The sequence below is a fragment of the Lactuca sativa genome, chromosome 5 (genome assembly GCF_002870075.4).
Source record: "Lactuca sativa cultivar Salinas chromosome 5, Lsat_Salinas_v11, whole genome shotgun sequence".
NCBI classification, from domain to species: domain Eukaryota; kingdom Viridiplantae; phylum Streptophyta; class Magnoliopsida; order Asterales; family Asteraceae; genus Lactuca; species Lactuca sativa.
The window spans coordinates 316147026-316166501 of record NC_056627.2 but is presented as its reverse complement, the minus strand read 5'-3'; the positions used below and the strand labels follow the sequence as shown (position 1 = coordinate 316166501).

General features: G+C 32.6%; 3 protein-coding genes across 3 annotated transcripts; 2 read left to right on the top strand and 1 right to left on the bottom strand.

Moving 5' to 3' along the window:
- The first annotated feature begins 1658 nt into the window (after positions 1-1658).
- Positions 1659-3272, top strand: LOC111904932 (serine/threonine-protein kinase Aurora-3). The gene is made up of 6 exons (XM_023900629.3): positions 1659-1826; positions 1930-2172; positions 2249-2344; positions 2527-2741; positions 2830-2902; positions 2989-3272. Exons 1-6 carry the CDS (start codon positions 1719-1721, stop codon positions 3085-3087), a joined length of 834 nt encoding a protein of 277 aa, XP_023756397.1. The 5' UTR covers positions 1659-1718; the 3' UTR covers positions 3088-3272.
- A 2630-nt stretch (positions 3273-5902) lies between these two features.
- LOC111904939 (F-box/LRR-repeat protein At3g03360) lies at positions 5903-8406 on the top strand. The gene is made up of 2 exons (XM_052763817.1): positions 5903-6652; positions 8089-8406. The coding sequence occupies exons 1-2, from the start codon at positions 5903-5905 to the stop codon at positions 8404-8406; spliced, it is 1068 nt and encodes a 355-aa protein (XP_052619777.1).
- Positions 8407-13525: 5119 nt separating this feature from the next.
- On the bottom strand, positions 13526-14673 carry LOC111904940 (protein FAR1-RELATED SEQUENCE 7-like). Its single transcript, XM_023900640.1, has 2 exons — positions 14212-14673; positions 13526-14137 (listed from the first exon to the last, which is right to left on the bottom strand). Exons 1-2 carry the CDS (start codon positions 14671-14673, stop codon positions 13526-13528), a joined length of 1074 nt encoding a protein of 357 aa, XP_023756408.1.
- Between the last annotated feature and the right edge of the window lie 4803 nt (positions 14674-19476).

Sequence of the window (19476 nt, the reverse complement as noted above, 5' to 3'; positions counted from 1 at the left end):
TACATGTTCTTGTACACGTTCTTGAACGTATTCTTGTGTAGGTTCTTGTACGGGTACATGTAGTTTAGCTTTCTAAAAGATAAGTCCTTCCCATCCTTTTTCAGTACGGGGACGGTTAGAGATCCAATATGTCCACTTCCACTTCCAATTGTACTTCCCTTTCCTGAGAAAACAAACTAATATTAGTTTCCAGTTACATAGAATTACACTAAATAAATTCATTTTTACCTTTTCGTGGACAACTTGATTTCTTGTGTCCAATGCCCCTGCAAGTACTACACTTTTGCAACCCTTTTTCACGTGAGATTGTATGCCTCTTTTTACCAGTACCTTCTAATTCTGACTTATCCTTTGTTCGTTTAACTTTTGGTTTGCCTGGTAGTCTTTTTTTTTTGGAGGTAAAGGCTTTCGATAAGTTGTTTTCGACCACATTGGACTACAATTTAAAGGGTGGACATTGTAAGTGTAGCTTGAAAGGAAACTTTGTTTGCTAAAGCAAGGTGCCATATACGACTCTACATTATGATTCAGGTATGCAATTGCAGCCAAGCCATGCAAGCATGGGATACCTCTCAACTGCCAACTTCTATATTCACATACCCTTATGATTAGATCCATAGCAAATGCATCATTACCAAATCTTACTTCAAATTTTTGATAGCCACTTGGATAAACTCCCAAAATTTTGTCAAAAAAAAAAGCAAGTTAACACTCCAAATCAAATCAATCATTAGCTAATGTAAATTAAAAAAAAAAGCAAGTTAACACCCCAAACCAAATCTTACTTCAAATTGCGCTTGAAAATGTAGAATCATCAACTTCGTCTTCATCCTCTACAACCGAATCATATTCATCATGATTCTCCTCATTGATCCAATCGAAAATGGGTTCATTGTACTGATCAATGGACACATTAATTCTTTTTTGTTGGCTTCCATTACCAACATTAAGGAACTCTTTGTAATCTCTTTCATTCTGAATTACTCCTAACCCTTCACTCAACCTTTCATGTGGAAGACAATAGTAAACATTCTTGCAGTTGGTCTTCTTTGTGAGCTTTTCAAGGAATGTAATGAAATCGGAAAATACCATAGCATTGAAGTCGACATCTCGTACAGATGCAATGAATGGGTCGAAATATACAAGAGGGTTGGGGGAAAATACACCATTATAGTGGACATCCACGATCAGGGATGATCCCTTCGTCATTACAGTTGAAGAAACAGAAAGGGATTTCAATTGCAAAAGTTCGACATTGATAATGAAGAGAAAGGGGAACGAAGGAACGAAAGCGGTGGTTTTGTTTTATTTTTTGTTTATGAGCCCTAATTCCAATTACCATTCATATAATGTGTCAAAAATGTCAAGTAATTTTATTTAATGCCACGTAAAATGCCAAATCAGCAAAAACTTAAGATCATCAGACATATTGCCTTAATGTGTATAGGTCAAACACGTTCAATTGTCAAATGTATACGAAAAAAATATTGTTACCTTAATGTGTACAAACCCTAAACTACATTACATTTCTATGTCATTAACCCATTTGGAAACCACAGTTTGAGTTTGTGTATGAATTTGGGATTTTGGAGAAATGAAAAGGGAAAGAGAGTTTGGGGACTAACTTTGTAAATTACTCCATCCAAATCTTTATTTCAAATTCAGAACTTCCCTCCCCGTTCCCCTATTATTCGTTTCGTGTTACGACTCTTTCGTAAATGGCTTCCGGATCTGTGAAAAGAGATTGGTCTCTTAAAGATTTCGAGATCGGGAAACCCCTTGGCAAGGGCAAATTCGGCCGAGTCTACCTCGCCCGTGAAGTCAAGGTAACACATTCATTTCAAATTATGCAATTAGGCTGTTAAATCACTCGATTTCCATGAAATTAGGGTTTAATTCGACGGATATGGCTTTGTCTGTTCCTATCAGAGCAAGTACATAGTCGCCCTGAAAGTGATATTTAAAGAACAGATTGAAAAGTACAAACTCCAACACCAGCTCAAAAGAGAGATGGCGATCCAAAATAGCCTTCGTCATCCCAATGTTCTCAGACTTTACGGGTGGTTTCACGATTCAGAAAGAATCTTCCTAATTTTGGAGTACGCTCATGGAGGTGAGCTCTATGGAGAGCTTCGTAAATCTGGTCATTTGTCCGAGAAGCAAGCTGCCACTGTAATATTCCTATCCCTCTCTCTATCTCTCTCTTATATCCATTTTTCTAATCTGATTTATTGATGGTGATCTTCAGTATATTGCTAGCCTTACACGGGCATTAGCTTATTGTCATGAGAAGCATGTGATCCATCGAGATATAAAGCCTGAGAATTTGTTGCTAGATCATGAGGTATGTTAAGATGAATTTCCACTAGCTGTTGATTATGTGATTGACATATTTGAACAAATTATGGAGTCATGGAAGACTGTTTGTTGTACAACACTGTGATACTGTCACTGCTCCTTGAAGTTGTTAGCAGCAGCATCTTCCATTACTTCTGCAATATGATAACATGAGAGTTTTGGTTGTAGGGAAGACTGAAGATAGCAGACTTTGGGTGGTCTGTTAGGTCAAAAGACAAGAGACACACAATGTGTGGAACATTAGATTATCTGGCACCAGAAATGGTGGAACAAAAAGCTCATGATTATGCAGTTGACAATTGGACATTAGGCATTCTGTGTTATGAGTTTCTTTATGGTGTCCCTCCTTTTGAGGCAGATAGCCAAGCAGATACCTTTAGAAGGTAATCAACAACTTTGCTCCTTTTTCTTTCTCTGTGTGTGTGTGTTTGTTAGTTGTGTAATAAGTAACAAGATTTGGTATGTGCTCAGGATTATGAAGATTGATCTCACCTTCCCTTCAAGCCCTCAAGTATCTAAGGAAGCTAAACATCTCATCACTCGAGTAAGTTATGTGTTTACTGAAGGTTTTCACCTAATAATGTGTTGATTCTTTCATTTTCTTTAATTCAATGATTTGAACAAATGCAGCTTTTGGTGAAGGATTCAGATAAAAGGCTTCCACTTGAGAAGATCTTGGAGCATCCTTGGATTATTGTGAATGCTGATCCTGATGGTACTTGCTCTTAATACAAGTTGTAGTTTTTAAATAAGAATTAAGATTTAAGACAAACAGTTTTTATTGGTAGCCAATAGCAGCTTCTTCTTTTGGTATCATTAAGTTGATTTGAAACTGTATGTGAAGGGTGTTTATGTTGTTAGGCCTCAAAGAAATTTGTATAAGTGTTAGGAAAATGATTAAAGGATGTTCAATCTTTTGTTGCCTCCTTTTGTATCAATCGGTGTTGGTTTGTGATTTTTGAAAAATGATATTTTGTTATTGAAAACATTTTGACTCTCATCAAAATACATATCTAAATACTAACATGTGTTGGCTTCTTTTTTTTTTAAACATACATAGAGCTATTTCTTGTTTGTGTCTAGATGAAGAAATGGAAGTAGAGACCTATAATGACAAAAAAAAAGAACACAGTTGCTATTTTTTGTGTCTAACCAGTTTAGGCTAAATGAAAGAAACAAATTTAAACTGCCCAATAACCTCTAAACCATGCTTGAAATTATATCATAGCAGTGAAATTGCTTTGTATTTGGATGATATTGTTGGACACACATCAAGTATGAAAAAAAGAGAGTTAAAATGAGATATAGATTGTAAAGTGATATATATATATATATATATATATATATATATATATATATATATATATATATATATATATATATATATATATATATATATATATATATATATATTACAAAAGATTTGTGAGAATTTTGGAACTCCTAAGAGTGCGTTTGGTTATGGAAATTTTCCAAGAAAAACGGAAATTTTCAAAACGCGTTTGGTTCGTTCAGTTTTCCAAAATTTTCTAAGAAAATGAAAATTTTTAGTTTTCCAAATTGTATGCAAGTTAGAAAAACGAGTTCTATAGTTTTTCAAAATTTTCCAAATTTCTAAGGTGGAAAATGAAAGCTCCACCGCTTCCAACCAAACGTGTTTTCTAAAATTTTCATTACAAACTAAAAATGAAAACTCAGTATTATTTTCTGAAAACATTTTCTTAAAAAAAGAAAATAGTTTTCCACAACCAAACACATCGTAATCTGCTTATTATTTTTCAAAACCAAAAACACCAATCTTTTCCAAATGGTGCGTTTAAGCTATTTTCAGGCTAAAAAAAGATTTGAGAATTTTTTTTAATTTATATTGGAAATTTACATGTATGTACAATCAGTAGTTATATGGATTGCTGATGAGCACAATCAGCTATTGATTGTGCTCATCAACAGTTATGACTGCTGATGACTGCTAATTGTGCTCATCAGCAGTCCATATGAATGTTGATTGTGCAAATCCAGTCTATAACTGCTGATTATGCATAAATCCATATTTCCAAAAAAAACATATATATATATATATATATATATATATATATATATATATATATATATATATATATATATATATATATATATATATATATATATATATATTTATGTGTGTGTGTGCGCGCGCGCGCGTTAATTGTTGTAGGTATGGCTTTTCGAAAAAGAATTGTTCTAGGTATGTATCTTTGTAGTTTGTTTCATTAAATTAACATGTCTATGAAATGAGTAATCATAAGCACTTGCTTTTAAAACTTGTCTATGTAGCTGCTGGATTTACCTTGCTTTTATCATTTAGGTTGAAAACAATACAAAATGCAAGAATATAATCTTATTACATCATTCATTTTTTAGTAATATTAATTTCAAAATTTAAAACTAGGACTTTTGTAGTAGATTCACCGCAATTGGATAAGCGTAAATATGGACTCATGATGTCTTATGAAGAATCATTCACGTTCCCTACATGTTTCAAAAAGGTTAGGGTTTATTTTTGCTACTTTGTTATTGTGATAGTATAAAAGATATGTATTGGAAACCCAAAAAAATTCGTATTAAAACATCAAAGTTTGAAAACTCTACCCAGTGTTTATTGTTATTTTCACACAATGTTGTATTTGGATAGATTTTTCGAAACAGTAAAAATAAATAAGATGTTATAATAAATAAATTAACAACAATACATTGCTAGTTGTTCCATTGAATTTTCTCCGCAACTGTAGTTTTTACTACGGGTGTTTGTTTGGATGGATCAGTTTGATTCGATCAAATCAAGAGAATCCCATTTGATTTCGGTTTTCAAAACATGGATCCGAATAGTCCAAATTAAATTCAAATCCGATCCGATCCGATCTGATTACAATTCGGTTGGATCGGTTTTTATAATTTGGTTTTCAAAAACCATAACATTTTAAAACGACATATAATTATAATATTTTCCAGCTTTACACAAGAAACAAAAACAAATTATTTAGTTGTGATTCGAAATTTATAAACAACTACTAAGAAGATATATTATAATTAAATATTTTATAGATAGAAATTTTTTGAGAGAAATGCATATTAATATTTTTTTCTCGGGTGAAACGTTTTGAACCATATTTAAAAAAATAAATTACAAAAATAATAAATAACTATAAGTATATATTATAAATAAATAAATAATAAATATTTATTCGGTTTTTTTGAGCTATTTGGTTCTTATTTTATAAACCAAAACCAATCCGAAATTCAAAATAATAATTATGTTTTGTTGAAAACCAATCAAAAAATCCGAATATCCGAACCAAATAGTTCAATCCAAATTGTCCAATTGGACAATTCGGTTTTATCCAAACAGTGAACAACCCTAGTTTTTAACATTTTGGCTTCATTAATGTAAAAATATATAGAAATAATAGTATATTTTCAAAGTTGAGGGGGTAAAAGAAAACTTGAGATTTATAAATTTACGGATCGAGTTTTTTATGGAGAAAACACCGAGGGCTTTGTTGCTACCATGAAGATGTTGGAAGAAGGTCAAAATCAAAAGGAGGAAGAGGATGGAATTAGTGGGTTGCCTGATTGTTTGCTTCTTGAAATCCTCTCTCGTTTACCCTCCACAAAAGATGCCATTAGAACAGGGACACTCTCTAAGCGATGGGCACATCTTTGGACTTGGGTACCTACTCTTATTTTTGCACATTACAATCATCCCTATCCCTGGTCCAGTTGTAAGTGCTTACGAAAGCCTAACTCAATTTACGACTTCGCTCGATCGGTGGAGAAAACCCTAACTCAATGTTGCCATTTGAAGCTCAAGAAATTCGAACTGCGAACCCATTATGATATTCGATTTAAATCTCTGTTCAAGAATTGGATTCGTCATGCCATAAGTTGTAACGTTGAAGAGCTTAACTTGGAGTTTATGTATCCGGATGAGTTTTGGTTAGATGAATTTATTTTCATCAATTCTTGTTTTACTGATCTGAAATTAGCAGGCTGCAAGTTGAATCCAAGTGGGGCGATTAGTTGGAAAAATCTTAAGAGTTTGTATATTTCTTATATGAAATTAGATGAAGACTTGATTGTAAATATATTATCTGGAAGTCCTCTATTGGAAACTTTGGTGTTGGTAGATTTAGATGATTATACGGGGATATATACTACTTCAGATGATGAATCTGAAGCCAATATCATGAAAAGCAACGCTTCTAATAGTTTATCACTAACTCAATGTCCCCAACCGAAGCTCAAGAAATTCAAATTGGTTTCCAATAATGATATTAAGTTGAAATCACTAACTCTTTTGTTTTACAGCAGCTTAAATATTGCTAGTTTTTCTTATCTTATTTTCTCCCTTGTTTTTTTTTTTTTTTTTTTTTTTTTAAATAATTATTGCCATGAATTCTAACTTAAAAGTAAGAATACTTACCATGTATAAGCTTTTCTTTTATCCTCCGCTCACCATGTATAAGCTCTGAAACCAGCACCTCTATTTTTGGAGAAGAGCATGATTAAAGCATTCCAAACTACCAATGACTAGGGTTCTAATTTGTCTAGTATAAATATTAAATAGATCCCAACGTGTGGTATTTTAATCATTCGGAACCAAGTTTCTTCCATTAAATACTTATAGGCTCCAATCAATTGTTGTTCCCCCCTTCTTTTCCCCTGTTCTATATGTTTCTTTTACCTTGGTGCACAAGGTGCAAATCGAAAGCATCCCCTTTATTTACACTAACAAACTCTAAGAATAATTTTTTTTTTTCAAAAAATACTCTTTATGGACTAACTGATTCGAGTCTGAGTTTATGCTAGATCAAACTCTTTTCTTCAGTCATGTTTTACTGATATGACATTACATGGATGCATGGTTAATCCAGTTGGGGCAATTAGTTAGATAAACTTGTCTCAATTAGTATTCCTAATTATTTTATCACTTTTGTTGTCTTCTCACTTGGTAGGTTGTTTCTTGTTTACAAGCTAATGGTTTCATTTTTCCATCAAATGTGAAGTTTCCTGAAGTCACCGAGCTTAACTGATTAATGATGCTTTAAGTTCATGTTTACGCATTTAAGTTATCGTGAATTATTTTCTATTACTTTTCAGTAGCAAATTTGTTGGCTCATTGCATGACGTAATTGAAGACAACAAGTAGGATGCTATTGGTTTTTTGTTCTATTTTTCTCAGTTGGTTTCTATTGATGCTTTGAAAATGTTAGATAAGGAATTACCCATGACATAGATTTAAATGAGTTTGTTGAGACGTATCATTCTCATTCCCGTGAAACAGAATACATCGAGATATATATATATATATATATATATATATATATATATATATATATATATATATATATATATATATATATATATATATATATATATATATATATATAGATTCTAGATCAAATAAGAACTGAATTATTTGTAGGAAGGTAGGAAGACATATATATATGGAAGTTATCCTACAGTTAAATAATGAAATATATAAATACGTTACAACTTCCAGCAAATAATAACTTTCATTTAAATGATGAATTAAAATAAGATAAATACGGTTAAAACTTATCTCTTTGTTATCCCTAATATTATCACATGTCTTTATGTCTTCCTTGCCCTAATTTCCGCCCAAAACCGAAGTCGGCATCAGTGATTGATAAAGAAAAATCAATAGTTTAAATGAAAACTATAAAATTGAAGATCATGCTCTACGATATTGAATTTCTACTCGAAGGGTTTATACCAAACTTCAATATTCCTCTACGAATCCGGTTATACAAAACCATAATTTTCGCCCAAAAAAATCATTCGTATTTGCAAATTGAAAAAGAAGAATTGATGGTTTATTATTGGAGATCGGATACCATTAAATTGGAGATATTGTACTACGGATTTTTCTGTTATGATGGTTTTACAAAGATTAAATGGCTGGTAAAGCAATATAAAGATGGTCGAAGGCTTCATACCGAAATTCAGCAATCAGATACAATTTCTTGTGGGTTTTGCGCTGGTGTTTGAATTTTTTTGACTAATGGAGTATCCTCGTGAAGCACAACCTCATACAGACTTGATGGGTAAGTACTTTTTGATAAGCTTTTTAGTATTCACTTGTTGTCAACAAGACATCAGCGCTTGACATTATTTATGCAAGTTATATATATATTTGTTCTTAATGATAATAGTTGTCAAGTGTTTAAGTGAATCGAGTGTTTTTTTTATTACTATATATGATGTGAATTTAGAGTCTTGGTAATAAAACCTAGGTAGTAAAGTGATTATGTTAGTAGAAATGATTTTGGTTACCAATGTTTATCTGTCAAATGAATCCGGTTAAACAGGTTTTTGGTATTAGGGCTGTATAAGTTATATTGATAGATCTTTAACTGATTCAAAATACTGTAACATATATTCAGTTAGGTATGCACGTCAAATTTATTATATTTTCTCTTTAATTTTACATTAATAATTGTTTAAGTAATTTATTTTTACATATTTGGTTCTAAAGTGATTACATCAGATACTTATTCTCGAAAGCGTCCAAATAATGATGACGACGATTTTGTAAACCCGCCACCTGTTACAATGCCGATACAAAAGATTGTGAAAAAGCAAACCAGAATAGAAAAGCCAAGAAACGTGGAAGATTCATTAAGATGTTTGAATACCAGGTTCCCTTCGGAACACATAACCAAAACCATGCCCTTGTTGAACAAAGATCAACAAAGATGTGTACAATCTATTGGATTTGGATCAGCTCTAAATATGCAGTTAGAAAAGCTACCTCGTAGGATATGTTACTGGGTCGTTGAAAACTACAACCCAACTAGCAATTCCATTCATGTACAAGACCAAAGACTTTTAGTGACAAGGGAAAGAGTGCACGAGGTATATGGGATTCCAATGGGTGACATACCAATGTCTAACCCTTCCAAAGCAAATTCTCAAAATAAGGTTGTCAAACTTTGGAAATCCCAATTTCCAAAAACAATAAAAAGAATACGGCTAACACATGTTATTAACATGATAGTAAAGGATACAAATGCCGGTCCATTTTTTGTCATGAATTTTCTTGTGTTGTTTGTATCGGTGATGATTGAGTATTCAACGATGGGGATTGTCAATCAAGGGTTTTTGGAAAATATTCCGGGTGATATGGATATCAAACAACTAGATTGGTGCGGATTTGTCGTGTCATGCTTGAAATCAAGCCGAAAGATGTGGAAACCCTTGGACGATAAGTGCGTTTACACCGGTCCCATTGTATTTCTTCTGGTAAAAAAATTTCCTTAAATGTATCAAAACATTATTCAAGATGCTTATATATATCTTATATATTCTTCATCAACATATTCTTTGCAGTTGTTTTACCTTAATTTTACAAAAGTTGAGGATGGCACAATTCAAAGTCCAACTGCTGGAATGACTCACTGGACAACAGACATGTTGAAAAGGAGGGAATTAGAAGAGCTATCTAAAGGAGGTTTCGGAAATGTAACCATATCATTACAACACATGAACATGAACCGCACTGAACAAGGTATATTCGAGCATTTTCAAACTATTTTTGTGGTATCAAACAAATAAAACGTACAAAATATTAATTCACAGAAGATAATTACAAAACAGAAGATGGCGAGGATGATGATGTTGTTGGATCTGAAAGAGATTGCATATCTCCTGATGGGTTTATTGGAAATGTAGTTCAAGAAACATCAGAAAATGATGCAGACAACAACGTCAAGGTAAAAAACATTCTTTTTATAAATACTGATTCACGTGCTTCATGTATAAACTGATTCAAGTTGTGATGCCATTTTGTTTATCAATAGCATTACACATGGTAAACATTGTGGTTTTAGTGCTTCATCTATAAACTCATTCACATAATTTTTATTTTACGTTCTTTAATTTTTAAACCGATTCACCTAATTACTGATTCAAGTACTTCACTTTTTGTGACACTTATGAAAACTATGCTTTTTAGTGATTCATTATAAAAGTAAAATGAATCAATTGCTTCATCACATTTTGTTTTATTGATGCAAGTGCTTTTTAGTGAAAATTATGCAATTTGTTTTACTGATTCAAGTGCTTCACTTTTTTGTGACACTTATAGGATACTTGTGAAAACTATGCTTTGCAGTGATTCATTATAAAACCAAAATGAATCAAGTGCTTCATCACATATTTTTACTGATTCTAGTTCATATATTGTCACAATATTACTTTTATAGCATTCTACTTATCTTATGTTTCTTCCCAGCAAATTATGAGGGAAATAAACTTCAATTTCAATGCATATCACAATGCAAAGAGAGCTATAGATAAGTTGTTGATGCGAGGTATAAAGAAGTTTCCCGATTCTGTCGAACTGCGCATGCTAGTAACAAAAACAAATCATGAATTCAATCTGGCATGGCCAGATTTTTCAACTTCCGATGATTCTGACGATGGGACAACTTTCAATGGCACCACCACACCTGTTATGCATTATCAACAAAATACAACCACAATTAAAGATGATCAGTTTCAGGAATCAACAATGGTGGGTGATGATGATGCAGTTGCTGATGTTGTGTGTACACCTTTTACTCAAATTCTAAACGAAGATACTTTTGACATGCTGTTGGAATCAGCATTAGCTACCTCTATTAGACATTCAAGTCATCAAAGTCTCACTCATTCGGATCAGCGTGAACCAAATATCAAAAATGATGATGTAAACATTGTTCCTGTTACTATTGTGGCACCAAGACGGTCGAGAAGATTGGTTCAACTAACCGACAAACTTAGATCACCTCATTATAGGAGGACCGTTGATCCAAACCAACCGATTAGATCAATTGAGGAGAGAGTGTCAGGTTGGATTTTCGCAGGGCTGGAAGATGAATGGTACATTTTCTAAATTAATATATCCCCTCTACATTAAACAAATAATCACACTAACTATAATGAAATTGATGCAAGCTTATTTTGATTTAGGGATCTTGTATTTGAAACAATGTTTGGAGATAGTGGACCTCGGGGAATTTTTGAGAGTATGATTCCTGGATCCAAAATCCATGGAACAATAATTGACATTTAGGCTACTATTCTAAACCATCTAGAACTGCATAGAAATAAAAAGTCACCGGCAAGGATGTTTTTATCATGCACACTCCTGGTAAAATTACACTTAGGGTGTATACTTACTTTAAATGATTCAATAATATATACATTTTAATTGTAGAGCAACTTCATACTGGATGAGGCGATTTGTATAGAACAACGATACAAAATGTTCGTTGATCGCATGAATGAACATATCGAAAAGTTCAAGCAATGCACAAGCTTTAATGACGTGGACCTTGTAAGTCATTTTCATTACACTAATTCACTTGTTTTAGACAAACTGCATTCAACCAATTTTGTTATGGACATCAGGTATTCTTCCCGGTGCTTGAAAATGATCATTACTACCTTATTGTCTTTGATTTCAAAAAATCAGAATGCATAATAATAGACAACATTTACTCTGAAGAGTTGATTGAAGTAATTTATGGAAATGTGCCTAACGATCTGGTAAGGAAATTTCATTTTAATTTAACTTACCCATGATCATATATTATATTCTAATCACCTATCATATTTATTCCAGAAAATATTGTTTACTCTGTACATAGACGCTTTGAATCATCCAAAAAGAAATTCAATTAAGCGTGCGGTCACAGTTCGATTGTCCATGGCATGGATGACAAAAATGAACTACATAGATTGTGGAGTATTCGTTTTGAGGCACATGGAAACATATAAAGGTCAGGATTTGGATAAATGGAATGTTGGTTTGGAGCCTGAGTTCCCAGACAACGATGACCAATAGATGCAGTTAAATGAATTGAGAAAAAAGTATGTTACGAAAATTTTGACATCCGATTGAAACCTTATCAAACCATCTCTGCACAAAAAGTTGGCATCATACGATAAGTTATCTGACTTAGAAAAGGAAAACTTCAACACCGAAGAACATCTCCAACGGATTGAATGCAAAATCAATTTGTTTTATTAGATTTTCATTAAGCTTTCAAGCATGTTTTATTCTCTTTTTTATTTGGCTTTGTTTTTGATGTGACAATGATTCAGTGTTTTGTTATCTGTTTCAAGTGAAAATGATTCAGTGTTATGTTATATGTTATTTGTTTTAAGTGACCAATCTTTCCTTATTATTCATTAATTTATTATGAGTTTTTGATGATTACTGTAATTTCCCCTATCAAAATCGTTTATGATATTTCTGATATCAAATTCGAAACGAAGTTACAGTCTTTGATATTTACTGCACTTACCTGTTTAATAACATTTTTATGATGTATGTATTAATCACATGGATTATTAAAATAAAACTAAACCTTAAGCCTCAAGTTGATTCTTTTTATTACTTAGGTTGTCATGAATCACTTTCATCAGTTTATAATTCATGCCATTAAACTACATATGCCACATAAAGTAATTCTCAAGTTTGTTAAGGCATCACTTATCATATAAGCATTAGAGCTACTATAACATGTGATTTAGACATATGCACTTACTGTCTTAATACATTAGAGCTACTATAGCATGTGAATACATTAAGTAAACTTATCATGTAAGAATTAGAGCTAGTATAGCATGTGACCTACACAAATGCACTTACTGTCTCAATACATTAAGTAAACAAAATTAGCTTCATGTCTTACTACTTAGTGTGTTATATGGACAAAATGAAATATTGGATTCATCCAAAAAAGTTGGCTTAATTTATTAATACTCTTACCATTTACAAATACTGCTACCATGTCAGATCAAGTCTACTTATTTCTTGACCAATCCTTTTAAGCAATAATTAATATATTTAAATCATTTTTTAATTCATGCCATTTAACTAGCGTATGCCACATAAACCGATGCTCCATGTAGTTATGACATCACGTATCATCTAAGCATTAACAATACCATAACGTGGATTCAGGCATAGATAGTAATTTATTAAAAATAACACTTCAACTATCTGCATTTATTCTTGCAAGTACATTGCATAAATGTAGAACTCAAACATTCATTTTTATTTGTAAAATAACATTTTTTTTCTTGAAAACTTAATATATAAGAAGGAAAAACCGAACTATTTAAAAGTAGAAACAATAGCTTTTTGCTGGCAAGTGCGAGCATTATGATCAACATACTTTCCGCATCGTCCATATTTTCTCGAACCCTTTTTAGCATTCACAATCGCAGTCTCTTTTTGTCCTATCATCCTTTTCTTTATCGGGCCACTACCTTTGTTTCTGATTCCTTCTGGAATTTTAACCGTTACTTTATCTCTCTTCTCAACACCAAGTACCGATCCGATGAAGGCTGTGTTCGTCATGGGTCGTGCATTTCGTGTTTCTTCTTCAACATCTTTCGTCAACTCCTTTACTTTCTGTCTATATAACTTCAGCTTTTCCATATTCGAAACTAGCCGATCAACACAATAATCAACTGAAAAGTATATGTCCCGGATCATTGCTTTAAAATCTTCATTTGCATCATTTGTAGGAAACTGACACGTATTATATCCGCTTGCTGATCTCGGCACCACATCCTTTGTCCATCTTCTTGAAACATATTTTTTAGGGAAATGCTCCACACCCGACATCCTTAATACATAAAAGCAGTGTCTACATAGACACCCAGTTAATTCGAATCGTAAACACGAGCAACTAACAGTGCAATCGGATTTCATGAATGAAACCTGTCAATATTACAAAATAATAATATCAATTTTTTTAAACCAATACTAGATACAACAGACTATATTATACATACCTCAAAATCACCAAAATGTTTTACATCTTTGTTGGTATCCTTGATGCTGAATTTAGTTATTCCATCATATTCTACTACTTTAATTGAGTAGCATGTAAGCATCGATGCCATTATCTCTGTTTGAACTTCAAAGAACACAGTTCGTGTGAATGTTTGAGCTGCCTCCTCTTCAATAAGCAATTTAGTTATAATTTTAGGATTCGTGTAACGCGAGTCATGATTGTTTTTACGTTGAAAAAAACGTTGTGCTTCCATTGCCGTTTCAAAATGACTGACATACTCAATTAAGTGCAAATCTGCATTTGTCATCAACCCGTAGAAGTAATTTTCACCTTCCGATCTTGATGTCGTTCGCATTAACCCTGATAAGTAGCAATCCTGAAAATAAGCAGGAATCCATTTATCTCGTATTGCAAACATTTCGTTAAACCAATTGTTACTATTTAAATCGTATTCATCCATTATTGATTGCCATTCTATATCAAACTCGCTTGCACTGATTCGTTCACTACTAGAAAAAAGGCCTTTTACGACGCTCATTGCGCGTCGTAAAACGCTCAGACAACGCGCAAATGCGTGTCAAGGAAGGCCCTGTCATAAAGAGAGACGACGCGCATTTACGACGCGCATTTATGACGCTCATTTACGACGCGCGGTTATGACACGCATTGCGTATCAAGGAAGGCCCTGTCATAAAGGTAGACGACACGCATTTGCATGTCGTAACCTTACGACGCGCGTGTTTATGACACGCAATGCGTATCAAGGAAGCCCCTGTCAAGAAAGGCCATGTCATAAATGAAGATGACACACATTTTTGCGTATCATAATTTTAAATGTTCTAAAAAAAATATTTATATATTTATTAATTTTTAAATTAAGTTTGCATTTAATGTCTCATAATAGAAATAAAATATCATATACAAAAAATACAATCCATTGCATAAAATTTAATGTCATACAATTCTATTTTTTACAATATCTAAATTTGCATCTAATCTACTCTCTACATCAAATTCCAACTAAGTAAAGTTGCATCTTGCCTTTCATAATTCTTTAAGACTAATGCTGCAAGATTTGAATCAAGTGGCTTCATATTCCTTTCTTCCACCAACTTTACCTGATGCACAAAATACACAGAAACAAAAAAACATTGTAGAGGAAGGGGTAATTTGGGAAAATGTGAGGGGTATCCTCTGCAAAACAAAACAAAAAATATCCTTTGCAAGATTTGCTCTTTAGTATCCTCTGCAAAACAAAATAAAAAATATATATCAAAAAATTAAATTTTTTATAGTTTTATATTATAATTATGCCTAGAGTATTGCATACCTAAAGAACCATTTGTTAGCTCTACAACACTTTTTGAATCTGATGTTGTATGTTGATATAATAAACAAATAACTAAAAGTAGGTTGCTATTTCTTAAAAAGTAATTCAACTTTGGCATATTATAGCTTACCTTCTATGTTGGTGGCAACTGCAATGAGTTCTTTCACGGCTATATCAGAAACAAGATAAAACTACAGAAAAAAAAAATGTAGGTTAACTCAGCAAATGATAAACCAATAGTTGGTAATTTACAATCTTTCTTTCATCATACAATCTTTATTCTTTAGGTATAATGTATTTATTAATCCAACAATATTGACATTATGCATAACTTGAATTCAAATATAAATTGGACAAGATACAGTGTCTTTCTTAAGCAAATAATTCAATATGCTACCCCACTATCGTTGACTAGTAAAGAAATTAGGGCCAAATCTAACAGTAGAATGTTTATGACAATTAAGGCCTCATTTGGAAGCCAGCAACAGTAATACAAGCTAGAAAAGAGGGAACAAGTGGTGTTTTTAAGTTATAATTTTGAATAGAAAAGGCAAAACTTCTATAACAACTACTAAAGCAACTGAAGTTAATATCATGATGCCTTTCTCAGATCCTGATACTGATCTGGTATGCTTGCTTCCAATTTATTTTTCCCACTGCCACTGCCAAGTGTTAGCAGCTTCTCCACGTGTTCGAATACAACACAAAGCCGTTTTACATCTTGGATTATTTCCATATCACCCGGTAGCTTGTTTGTTGCCAATGCAATAAGTCAGATTAAAAAAATGACTACTTTACCCTTGTGTCAAAAAATTGTAAATGAGACATTACACATACCTTGCAAAGGCCTCAATCCAGAAGCAACGGTGAAGTATAATTGGTCGATTTTTATTCTCATAAGCTAGTCTGGTTAAGAGTGTCAGTTGCAACTCTGAAAGCAGTACACACCATTTGCTCCAGTAATTGATGTGGTCTTACTATTTCCAGATAACGAAGTATATGTATAGATATTGGATGATGTTAGTTTCATTGATCATGGAGGGTAAATGTGGAAAAATAAAAAAAATGTACCTTTTTTCTTCTCTATTTGGGTCCATAAAATCATCAAACAACAAAAAGTTAGGGGAATCATCAGAGATAAAAACACCATTTTATGTAGTACCTAAAGATAAGATGTCCTTCTCCAACTGCCCAAAGAAGCTCTAACAAAAATTATACACAATTTTCAGCAAAGAAATTCATTTTATAAAGCCTAACGCAGGGTAACACAACAGCAAAAAAGAAAGAAAACCCAATACTCAAAGATGATAATTGGATGTTAAAAGACTGAATATGATAGGAATATAAAGTGGTAAAAGACTGAAACAAATAGAAGAGATGACATGATATGAAGAAAAGAAACTTGAAAAAAAGTAGTAAAGCAATTTAGACATGTTTTCCATATTTTGAATCACTGAATGACTTACTTCCTCAATCTACAATAGTAATAGGTCAGTTAAAGGGCACACTAAATAGCAATACTTCTTTTTAAATCTAGAGAATTTATTAAACTTGTGAACATAAATTGAAACCAAATAAATGGGGAAAAGAAGAACCAAACCCCATATCCTTTTGCTGCTGACCTGGCATGTTTTCATCAGCACTAACAGAAGAATCCTTGACATTTTTATCACTAAGAGAGGGTTTTTATTTGTCGTTTTGAGCTAAAGTTCTGACAATCGTTGGAATTGGTGGTTTTCTAGTAGATTTGAGAGGATTGGATTTAGCCTTTAGGAATATATATACATATTTTATATAAAAAAAATTAAGAAACCAAATAAATGGGGAAAAGAGATAGTAGCTAACCTCAAAAGAATGGAGTCCTTTCAAACTAGACCACTCAATCTACTTGTCATCCTTCCAGACAAGAGTTGGCCTCACATGCCATGACCTAACAATTGATGTCTTTCATTGAGCTGGAAAGGGAAAAAAGGTAAAAAGTTAACACATTTTATAAATTTTGAAAGAAAAGTCGTATAACAATACCTACCAGGAAACTGGACAGTTAAAGAAGTCAAATCAATCTTATTTGTGTCCATAACAATTGCTTCATGCCAGCTACAAAAAACAGTAAAAAAATAGAGTTTGTGATGATTAATAAGTATTAACGATTGAAAATGTAATGAGTTGAGTTAAATGGTTACCTATCTTGTACCCAAACATCAACTTGATCTCCACTACTCCAAGCATAATCTGAAAAGACTGTTATGCCCCTCTTTCTACTCCTTTCAAACCGCATGGTGGTCACATCAATATTCAATGCTCTTGTGCTCCAAGATAATACACAGTTACCATCATTTGATAGAGAGATACAGTTCCATCAATCCGGATGTCAAATGTCCGTACAGTTCCGTCAACACTTCCAGCAATAATCTCAGTTTTTGTTAAACAGATAGACATAATGCTGTCTAGAAAGGTGTCAATGATCTGTGAATCAATTAAAACTGTCATCAACTTTTGATAATATAAATATATATATAAAAAAACTTAGTACAAACGTAGATGTAGAAAAGGGAAAGGGAAAGGGAAAGAAAGCTAAACCTGAATTGGCTCAGTGCTGTGAGATCTATAGTCCCAGGCACGTAAGGAACGATCATACCCGGTTAATACATAAAACCCAACACCAATTTTTCTATTATTTGACAAAAGAATGATCAGATTGATTAAATGAAGTTCTCATTATTTGGTTTACTATATTTCTAACTTTATCATATACTAAGTATGAGACTGGTGTATTATAAGATTAAAACAAACTTTAAATATGAAGGTGTAAATATTAATTATTTTGTAAACTAAAATTTAGAAAAAAATTCAATGAATAAATAATTCAATGTATAATAATAATAATAAAAAGTAGATATTTTAAATAAATGGATGGAACCACAAATTACCAAAGAGTTCTGTAAATACGAAACATAATAAATCTAATAATATTTAGTATCTATTTCTTATATCACATGGAGCCAATATAAAAATAGTTAGTTATCAAGCAAAGAAATATAGTATGCTATATGACTTACTGTAATACCAAATATAAGCAAATTATTTACATTATATACTTTATAATTAGTTTTTTTTCTATATAAAGGTTGCTTTGAGACTTACCCTTGAGAATATACTCTTGAATGTCTTATTGTGCCACTTCGACTATTAGCTCCTCTTGGTGATTTGCATCAGTTTACCGAACATTACATTGGGAAAAAAAGGCATTTTTTCTTGAAATGAGGCTATTGCAATGCTGTCTTGAAAAAAAGGCATGTTTTCTTCTCCAATAGAAATTGATATCACATCAGCTCCATCAGCTACTGCAGCATCAAGCCCGGTTAAGATGTCACTCTCTGGCCAATCTAGACCAAAACATACTTTATAAACCGCCAGATGAGCATAAGGTGCCATCCCAACGGCTAATATTTCACTCTCTGGGCAATCTGGACAAAAAAGTCGACCATCAGTTCATTTTTTGTGATGGAAGTTTTGTTTGAGCAATTCAACGAACAGTTGGCATGCATTGTTCGAATAAAAAAATTCAAAAAACTATAACAGGTGATAGTTACACCAAATCATCCACCATGGTTGATTAATCGATAGACCGACTCTCTATCTCAATTTATTTGTAATTACAAGGAGAGTGAAATAAAAAGGAAAGGGGGAAGTGGTAGCATAGGAAAGAAAAAAGTTTAGAACTTTAAAATCATGTCTACGTACCTTCAAAATTGAAGCCAAAAAACTCAAAACTGTTGATTCGTGGCTGGAATCGTTGTTGTGGTGCGATGTTGGAATGGTGGAGTCCGAGAGAAAACACAAATTATGATGGGTAGCTATCGTTGTTGGTAATGCATGATTCATCAAAAGCCCTAGTTCTTCGGTCAATCGTCTATTTTGTGAAAGAAGATA

Coding starts and splice junctions, on each gene's coding strand:
- LOC111904932 (XM_023900629.3), top strand. CDS start 1,719: ATGGCTTCCGGATCTGTGAAAAGAGATTGGTCTCTTAAAGATTTCGAG. Junction 2,173..2,248: donor CCGAGAAGCAAGCTGCCACT/GTAATATTCCTA, acceptor GGTGATCTTCAG/TATATTGCTAGCCTTACACG. Junction 2,742..2,829: donor CAAGCAGATACCTTTAGAAG/GTAATCAACAAC, acceptor GTATGTGCTCAG/GATTATGAAGATTGATCTCA.
- LOC111904939 (XM_052763817.1), top strand. CDS start 5,903: ATGAAGATGTTGGAAGAAGGTCAAAATCAAAAGGAGGAAGAGGATGGA. Junction 6,653..8,088: donor AGCTCAAGAAATTCAAATTG/GTTTCCAATAAT, acceptor ATAAAATTGAAG/ATCATGCTCTACGATATTGA.
- LOC111904940 (XM_023900640.1), bottom strand. CDS start 14,673: ATGGATGAATACGATTTAAATAGTAACAATTGGTTTAACGAAATGTTT. Junction 14,138..14,211: donor AACATTTTGGTGATTTTGAG/GTATGTATAATA, acceptor TAATATTGACAG/GTTTCATTCATGAAATCCGA.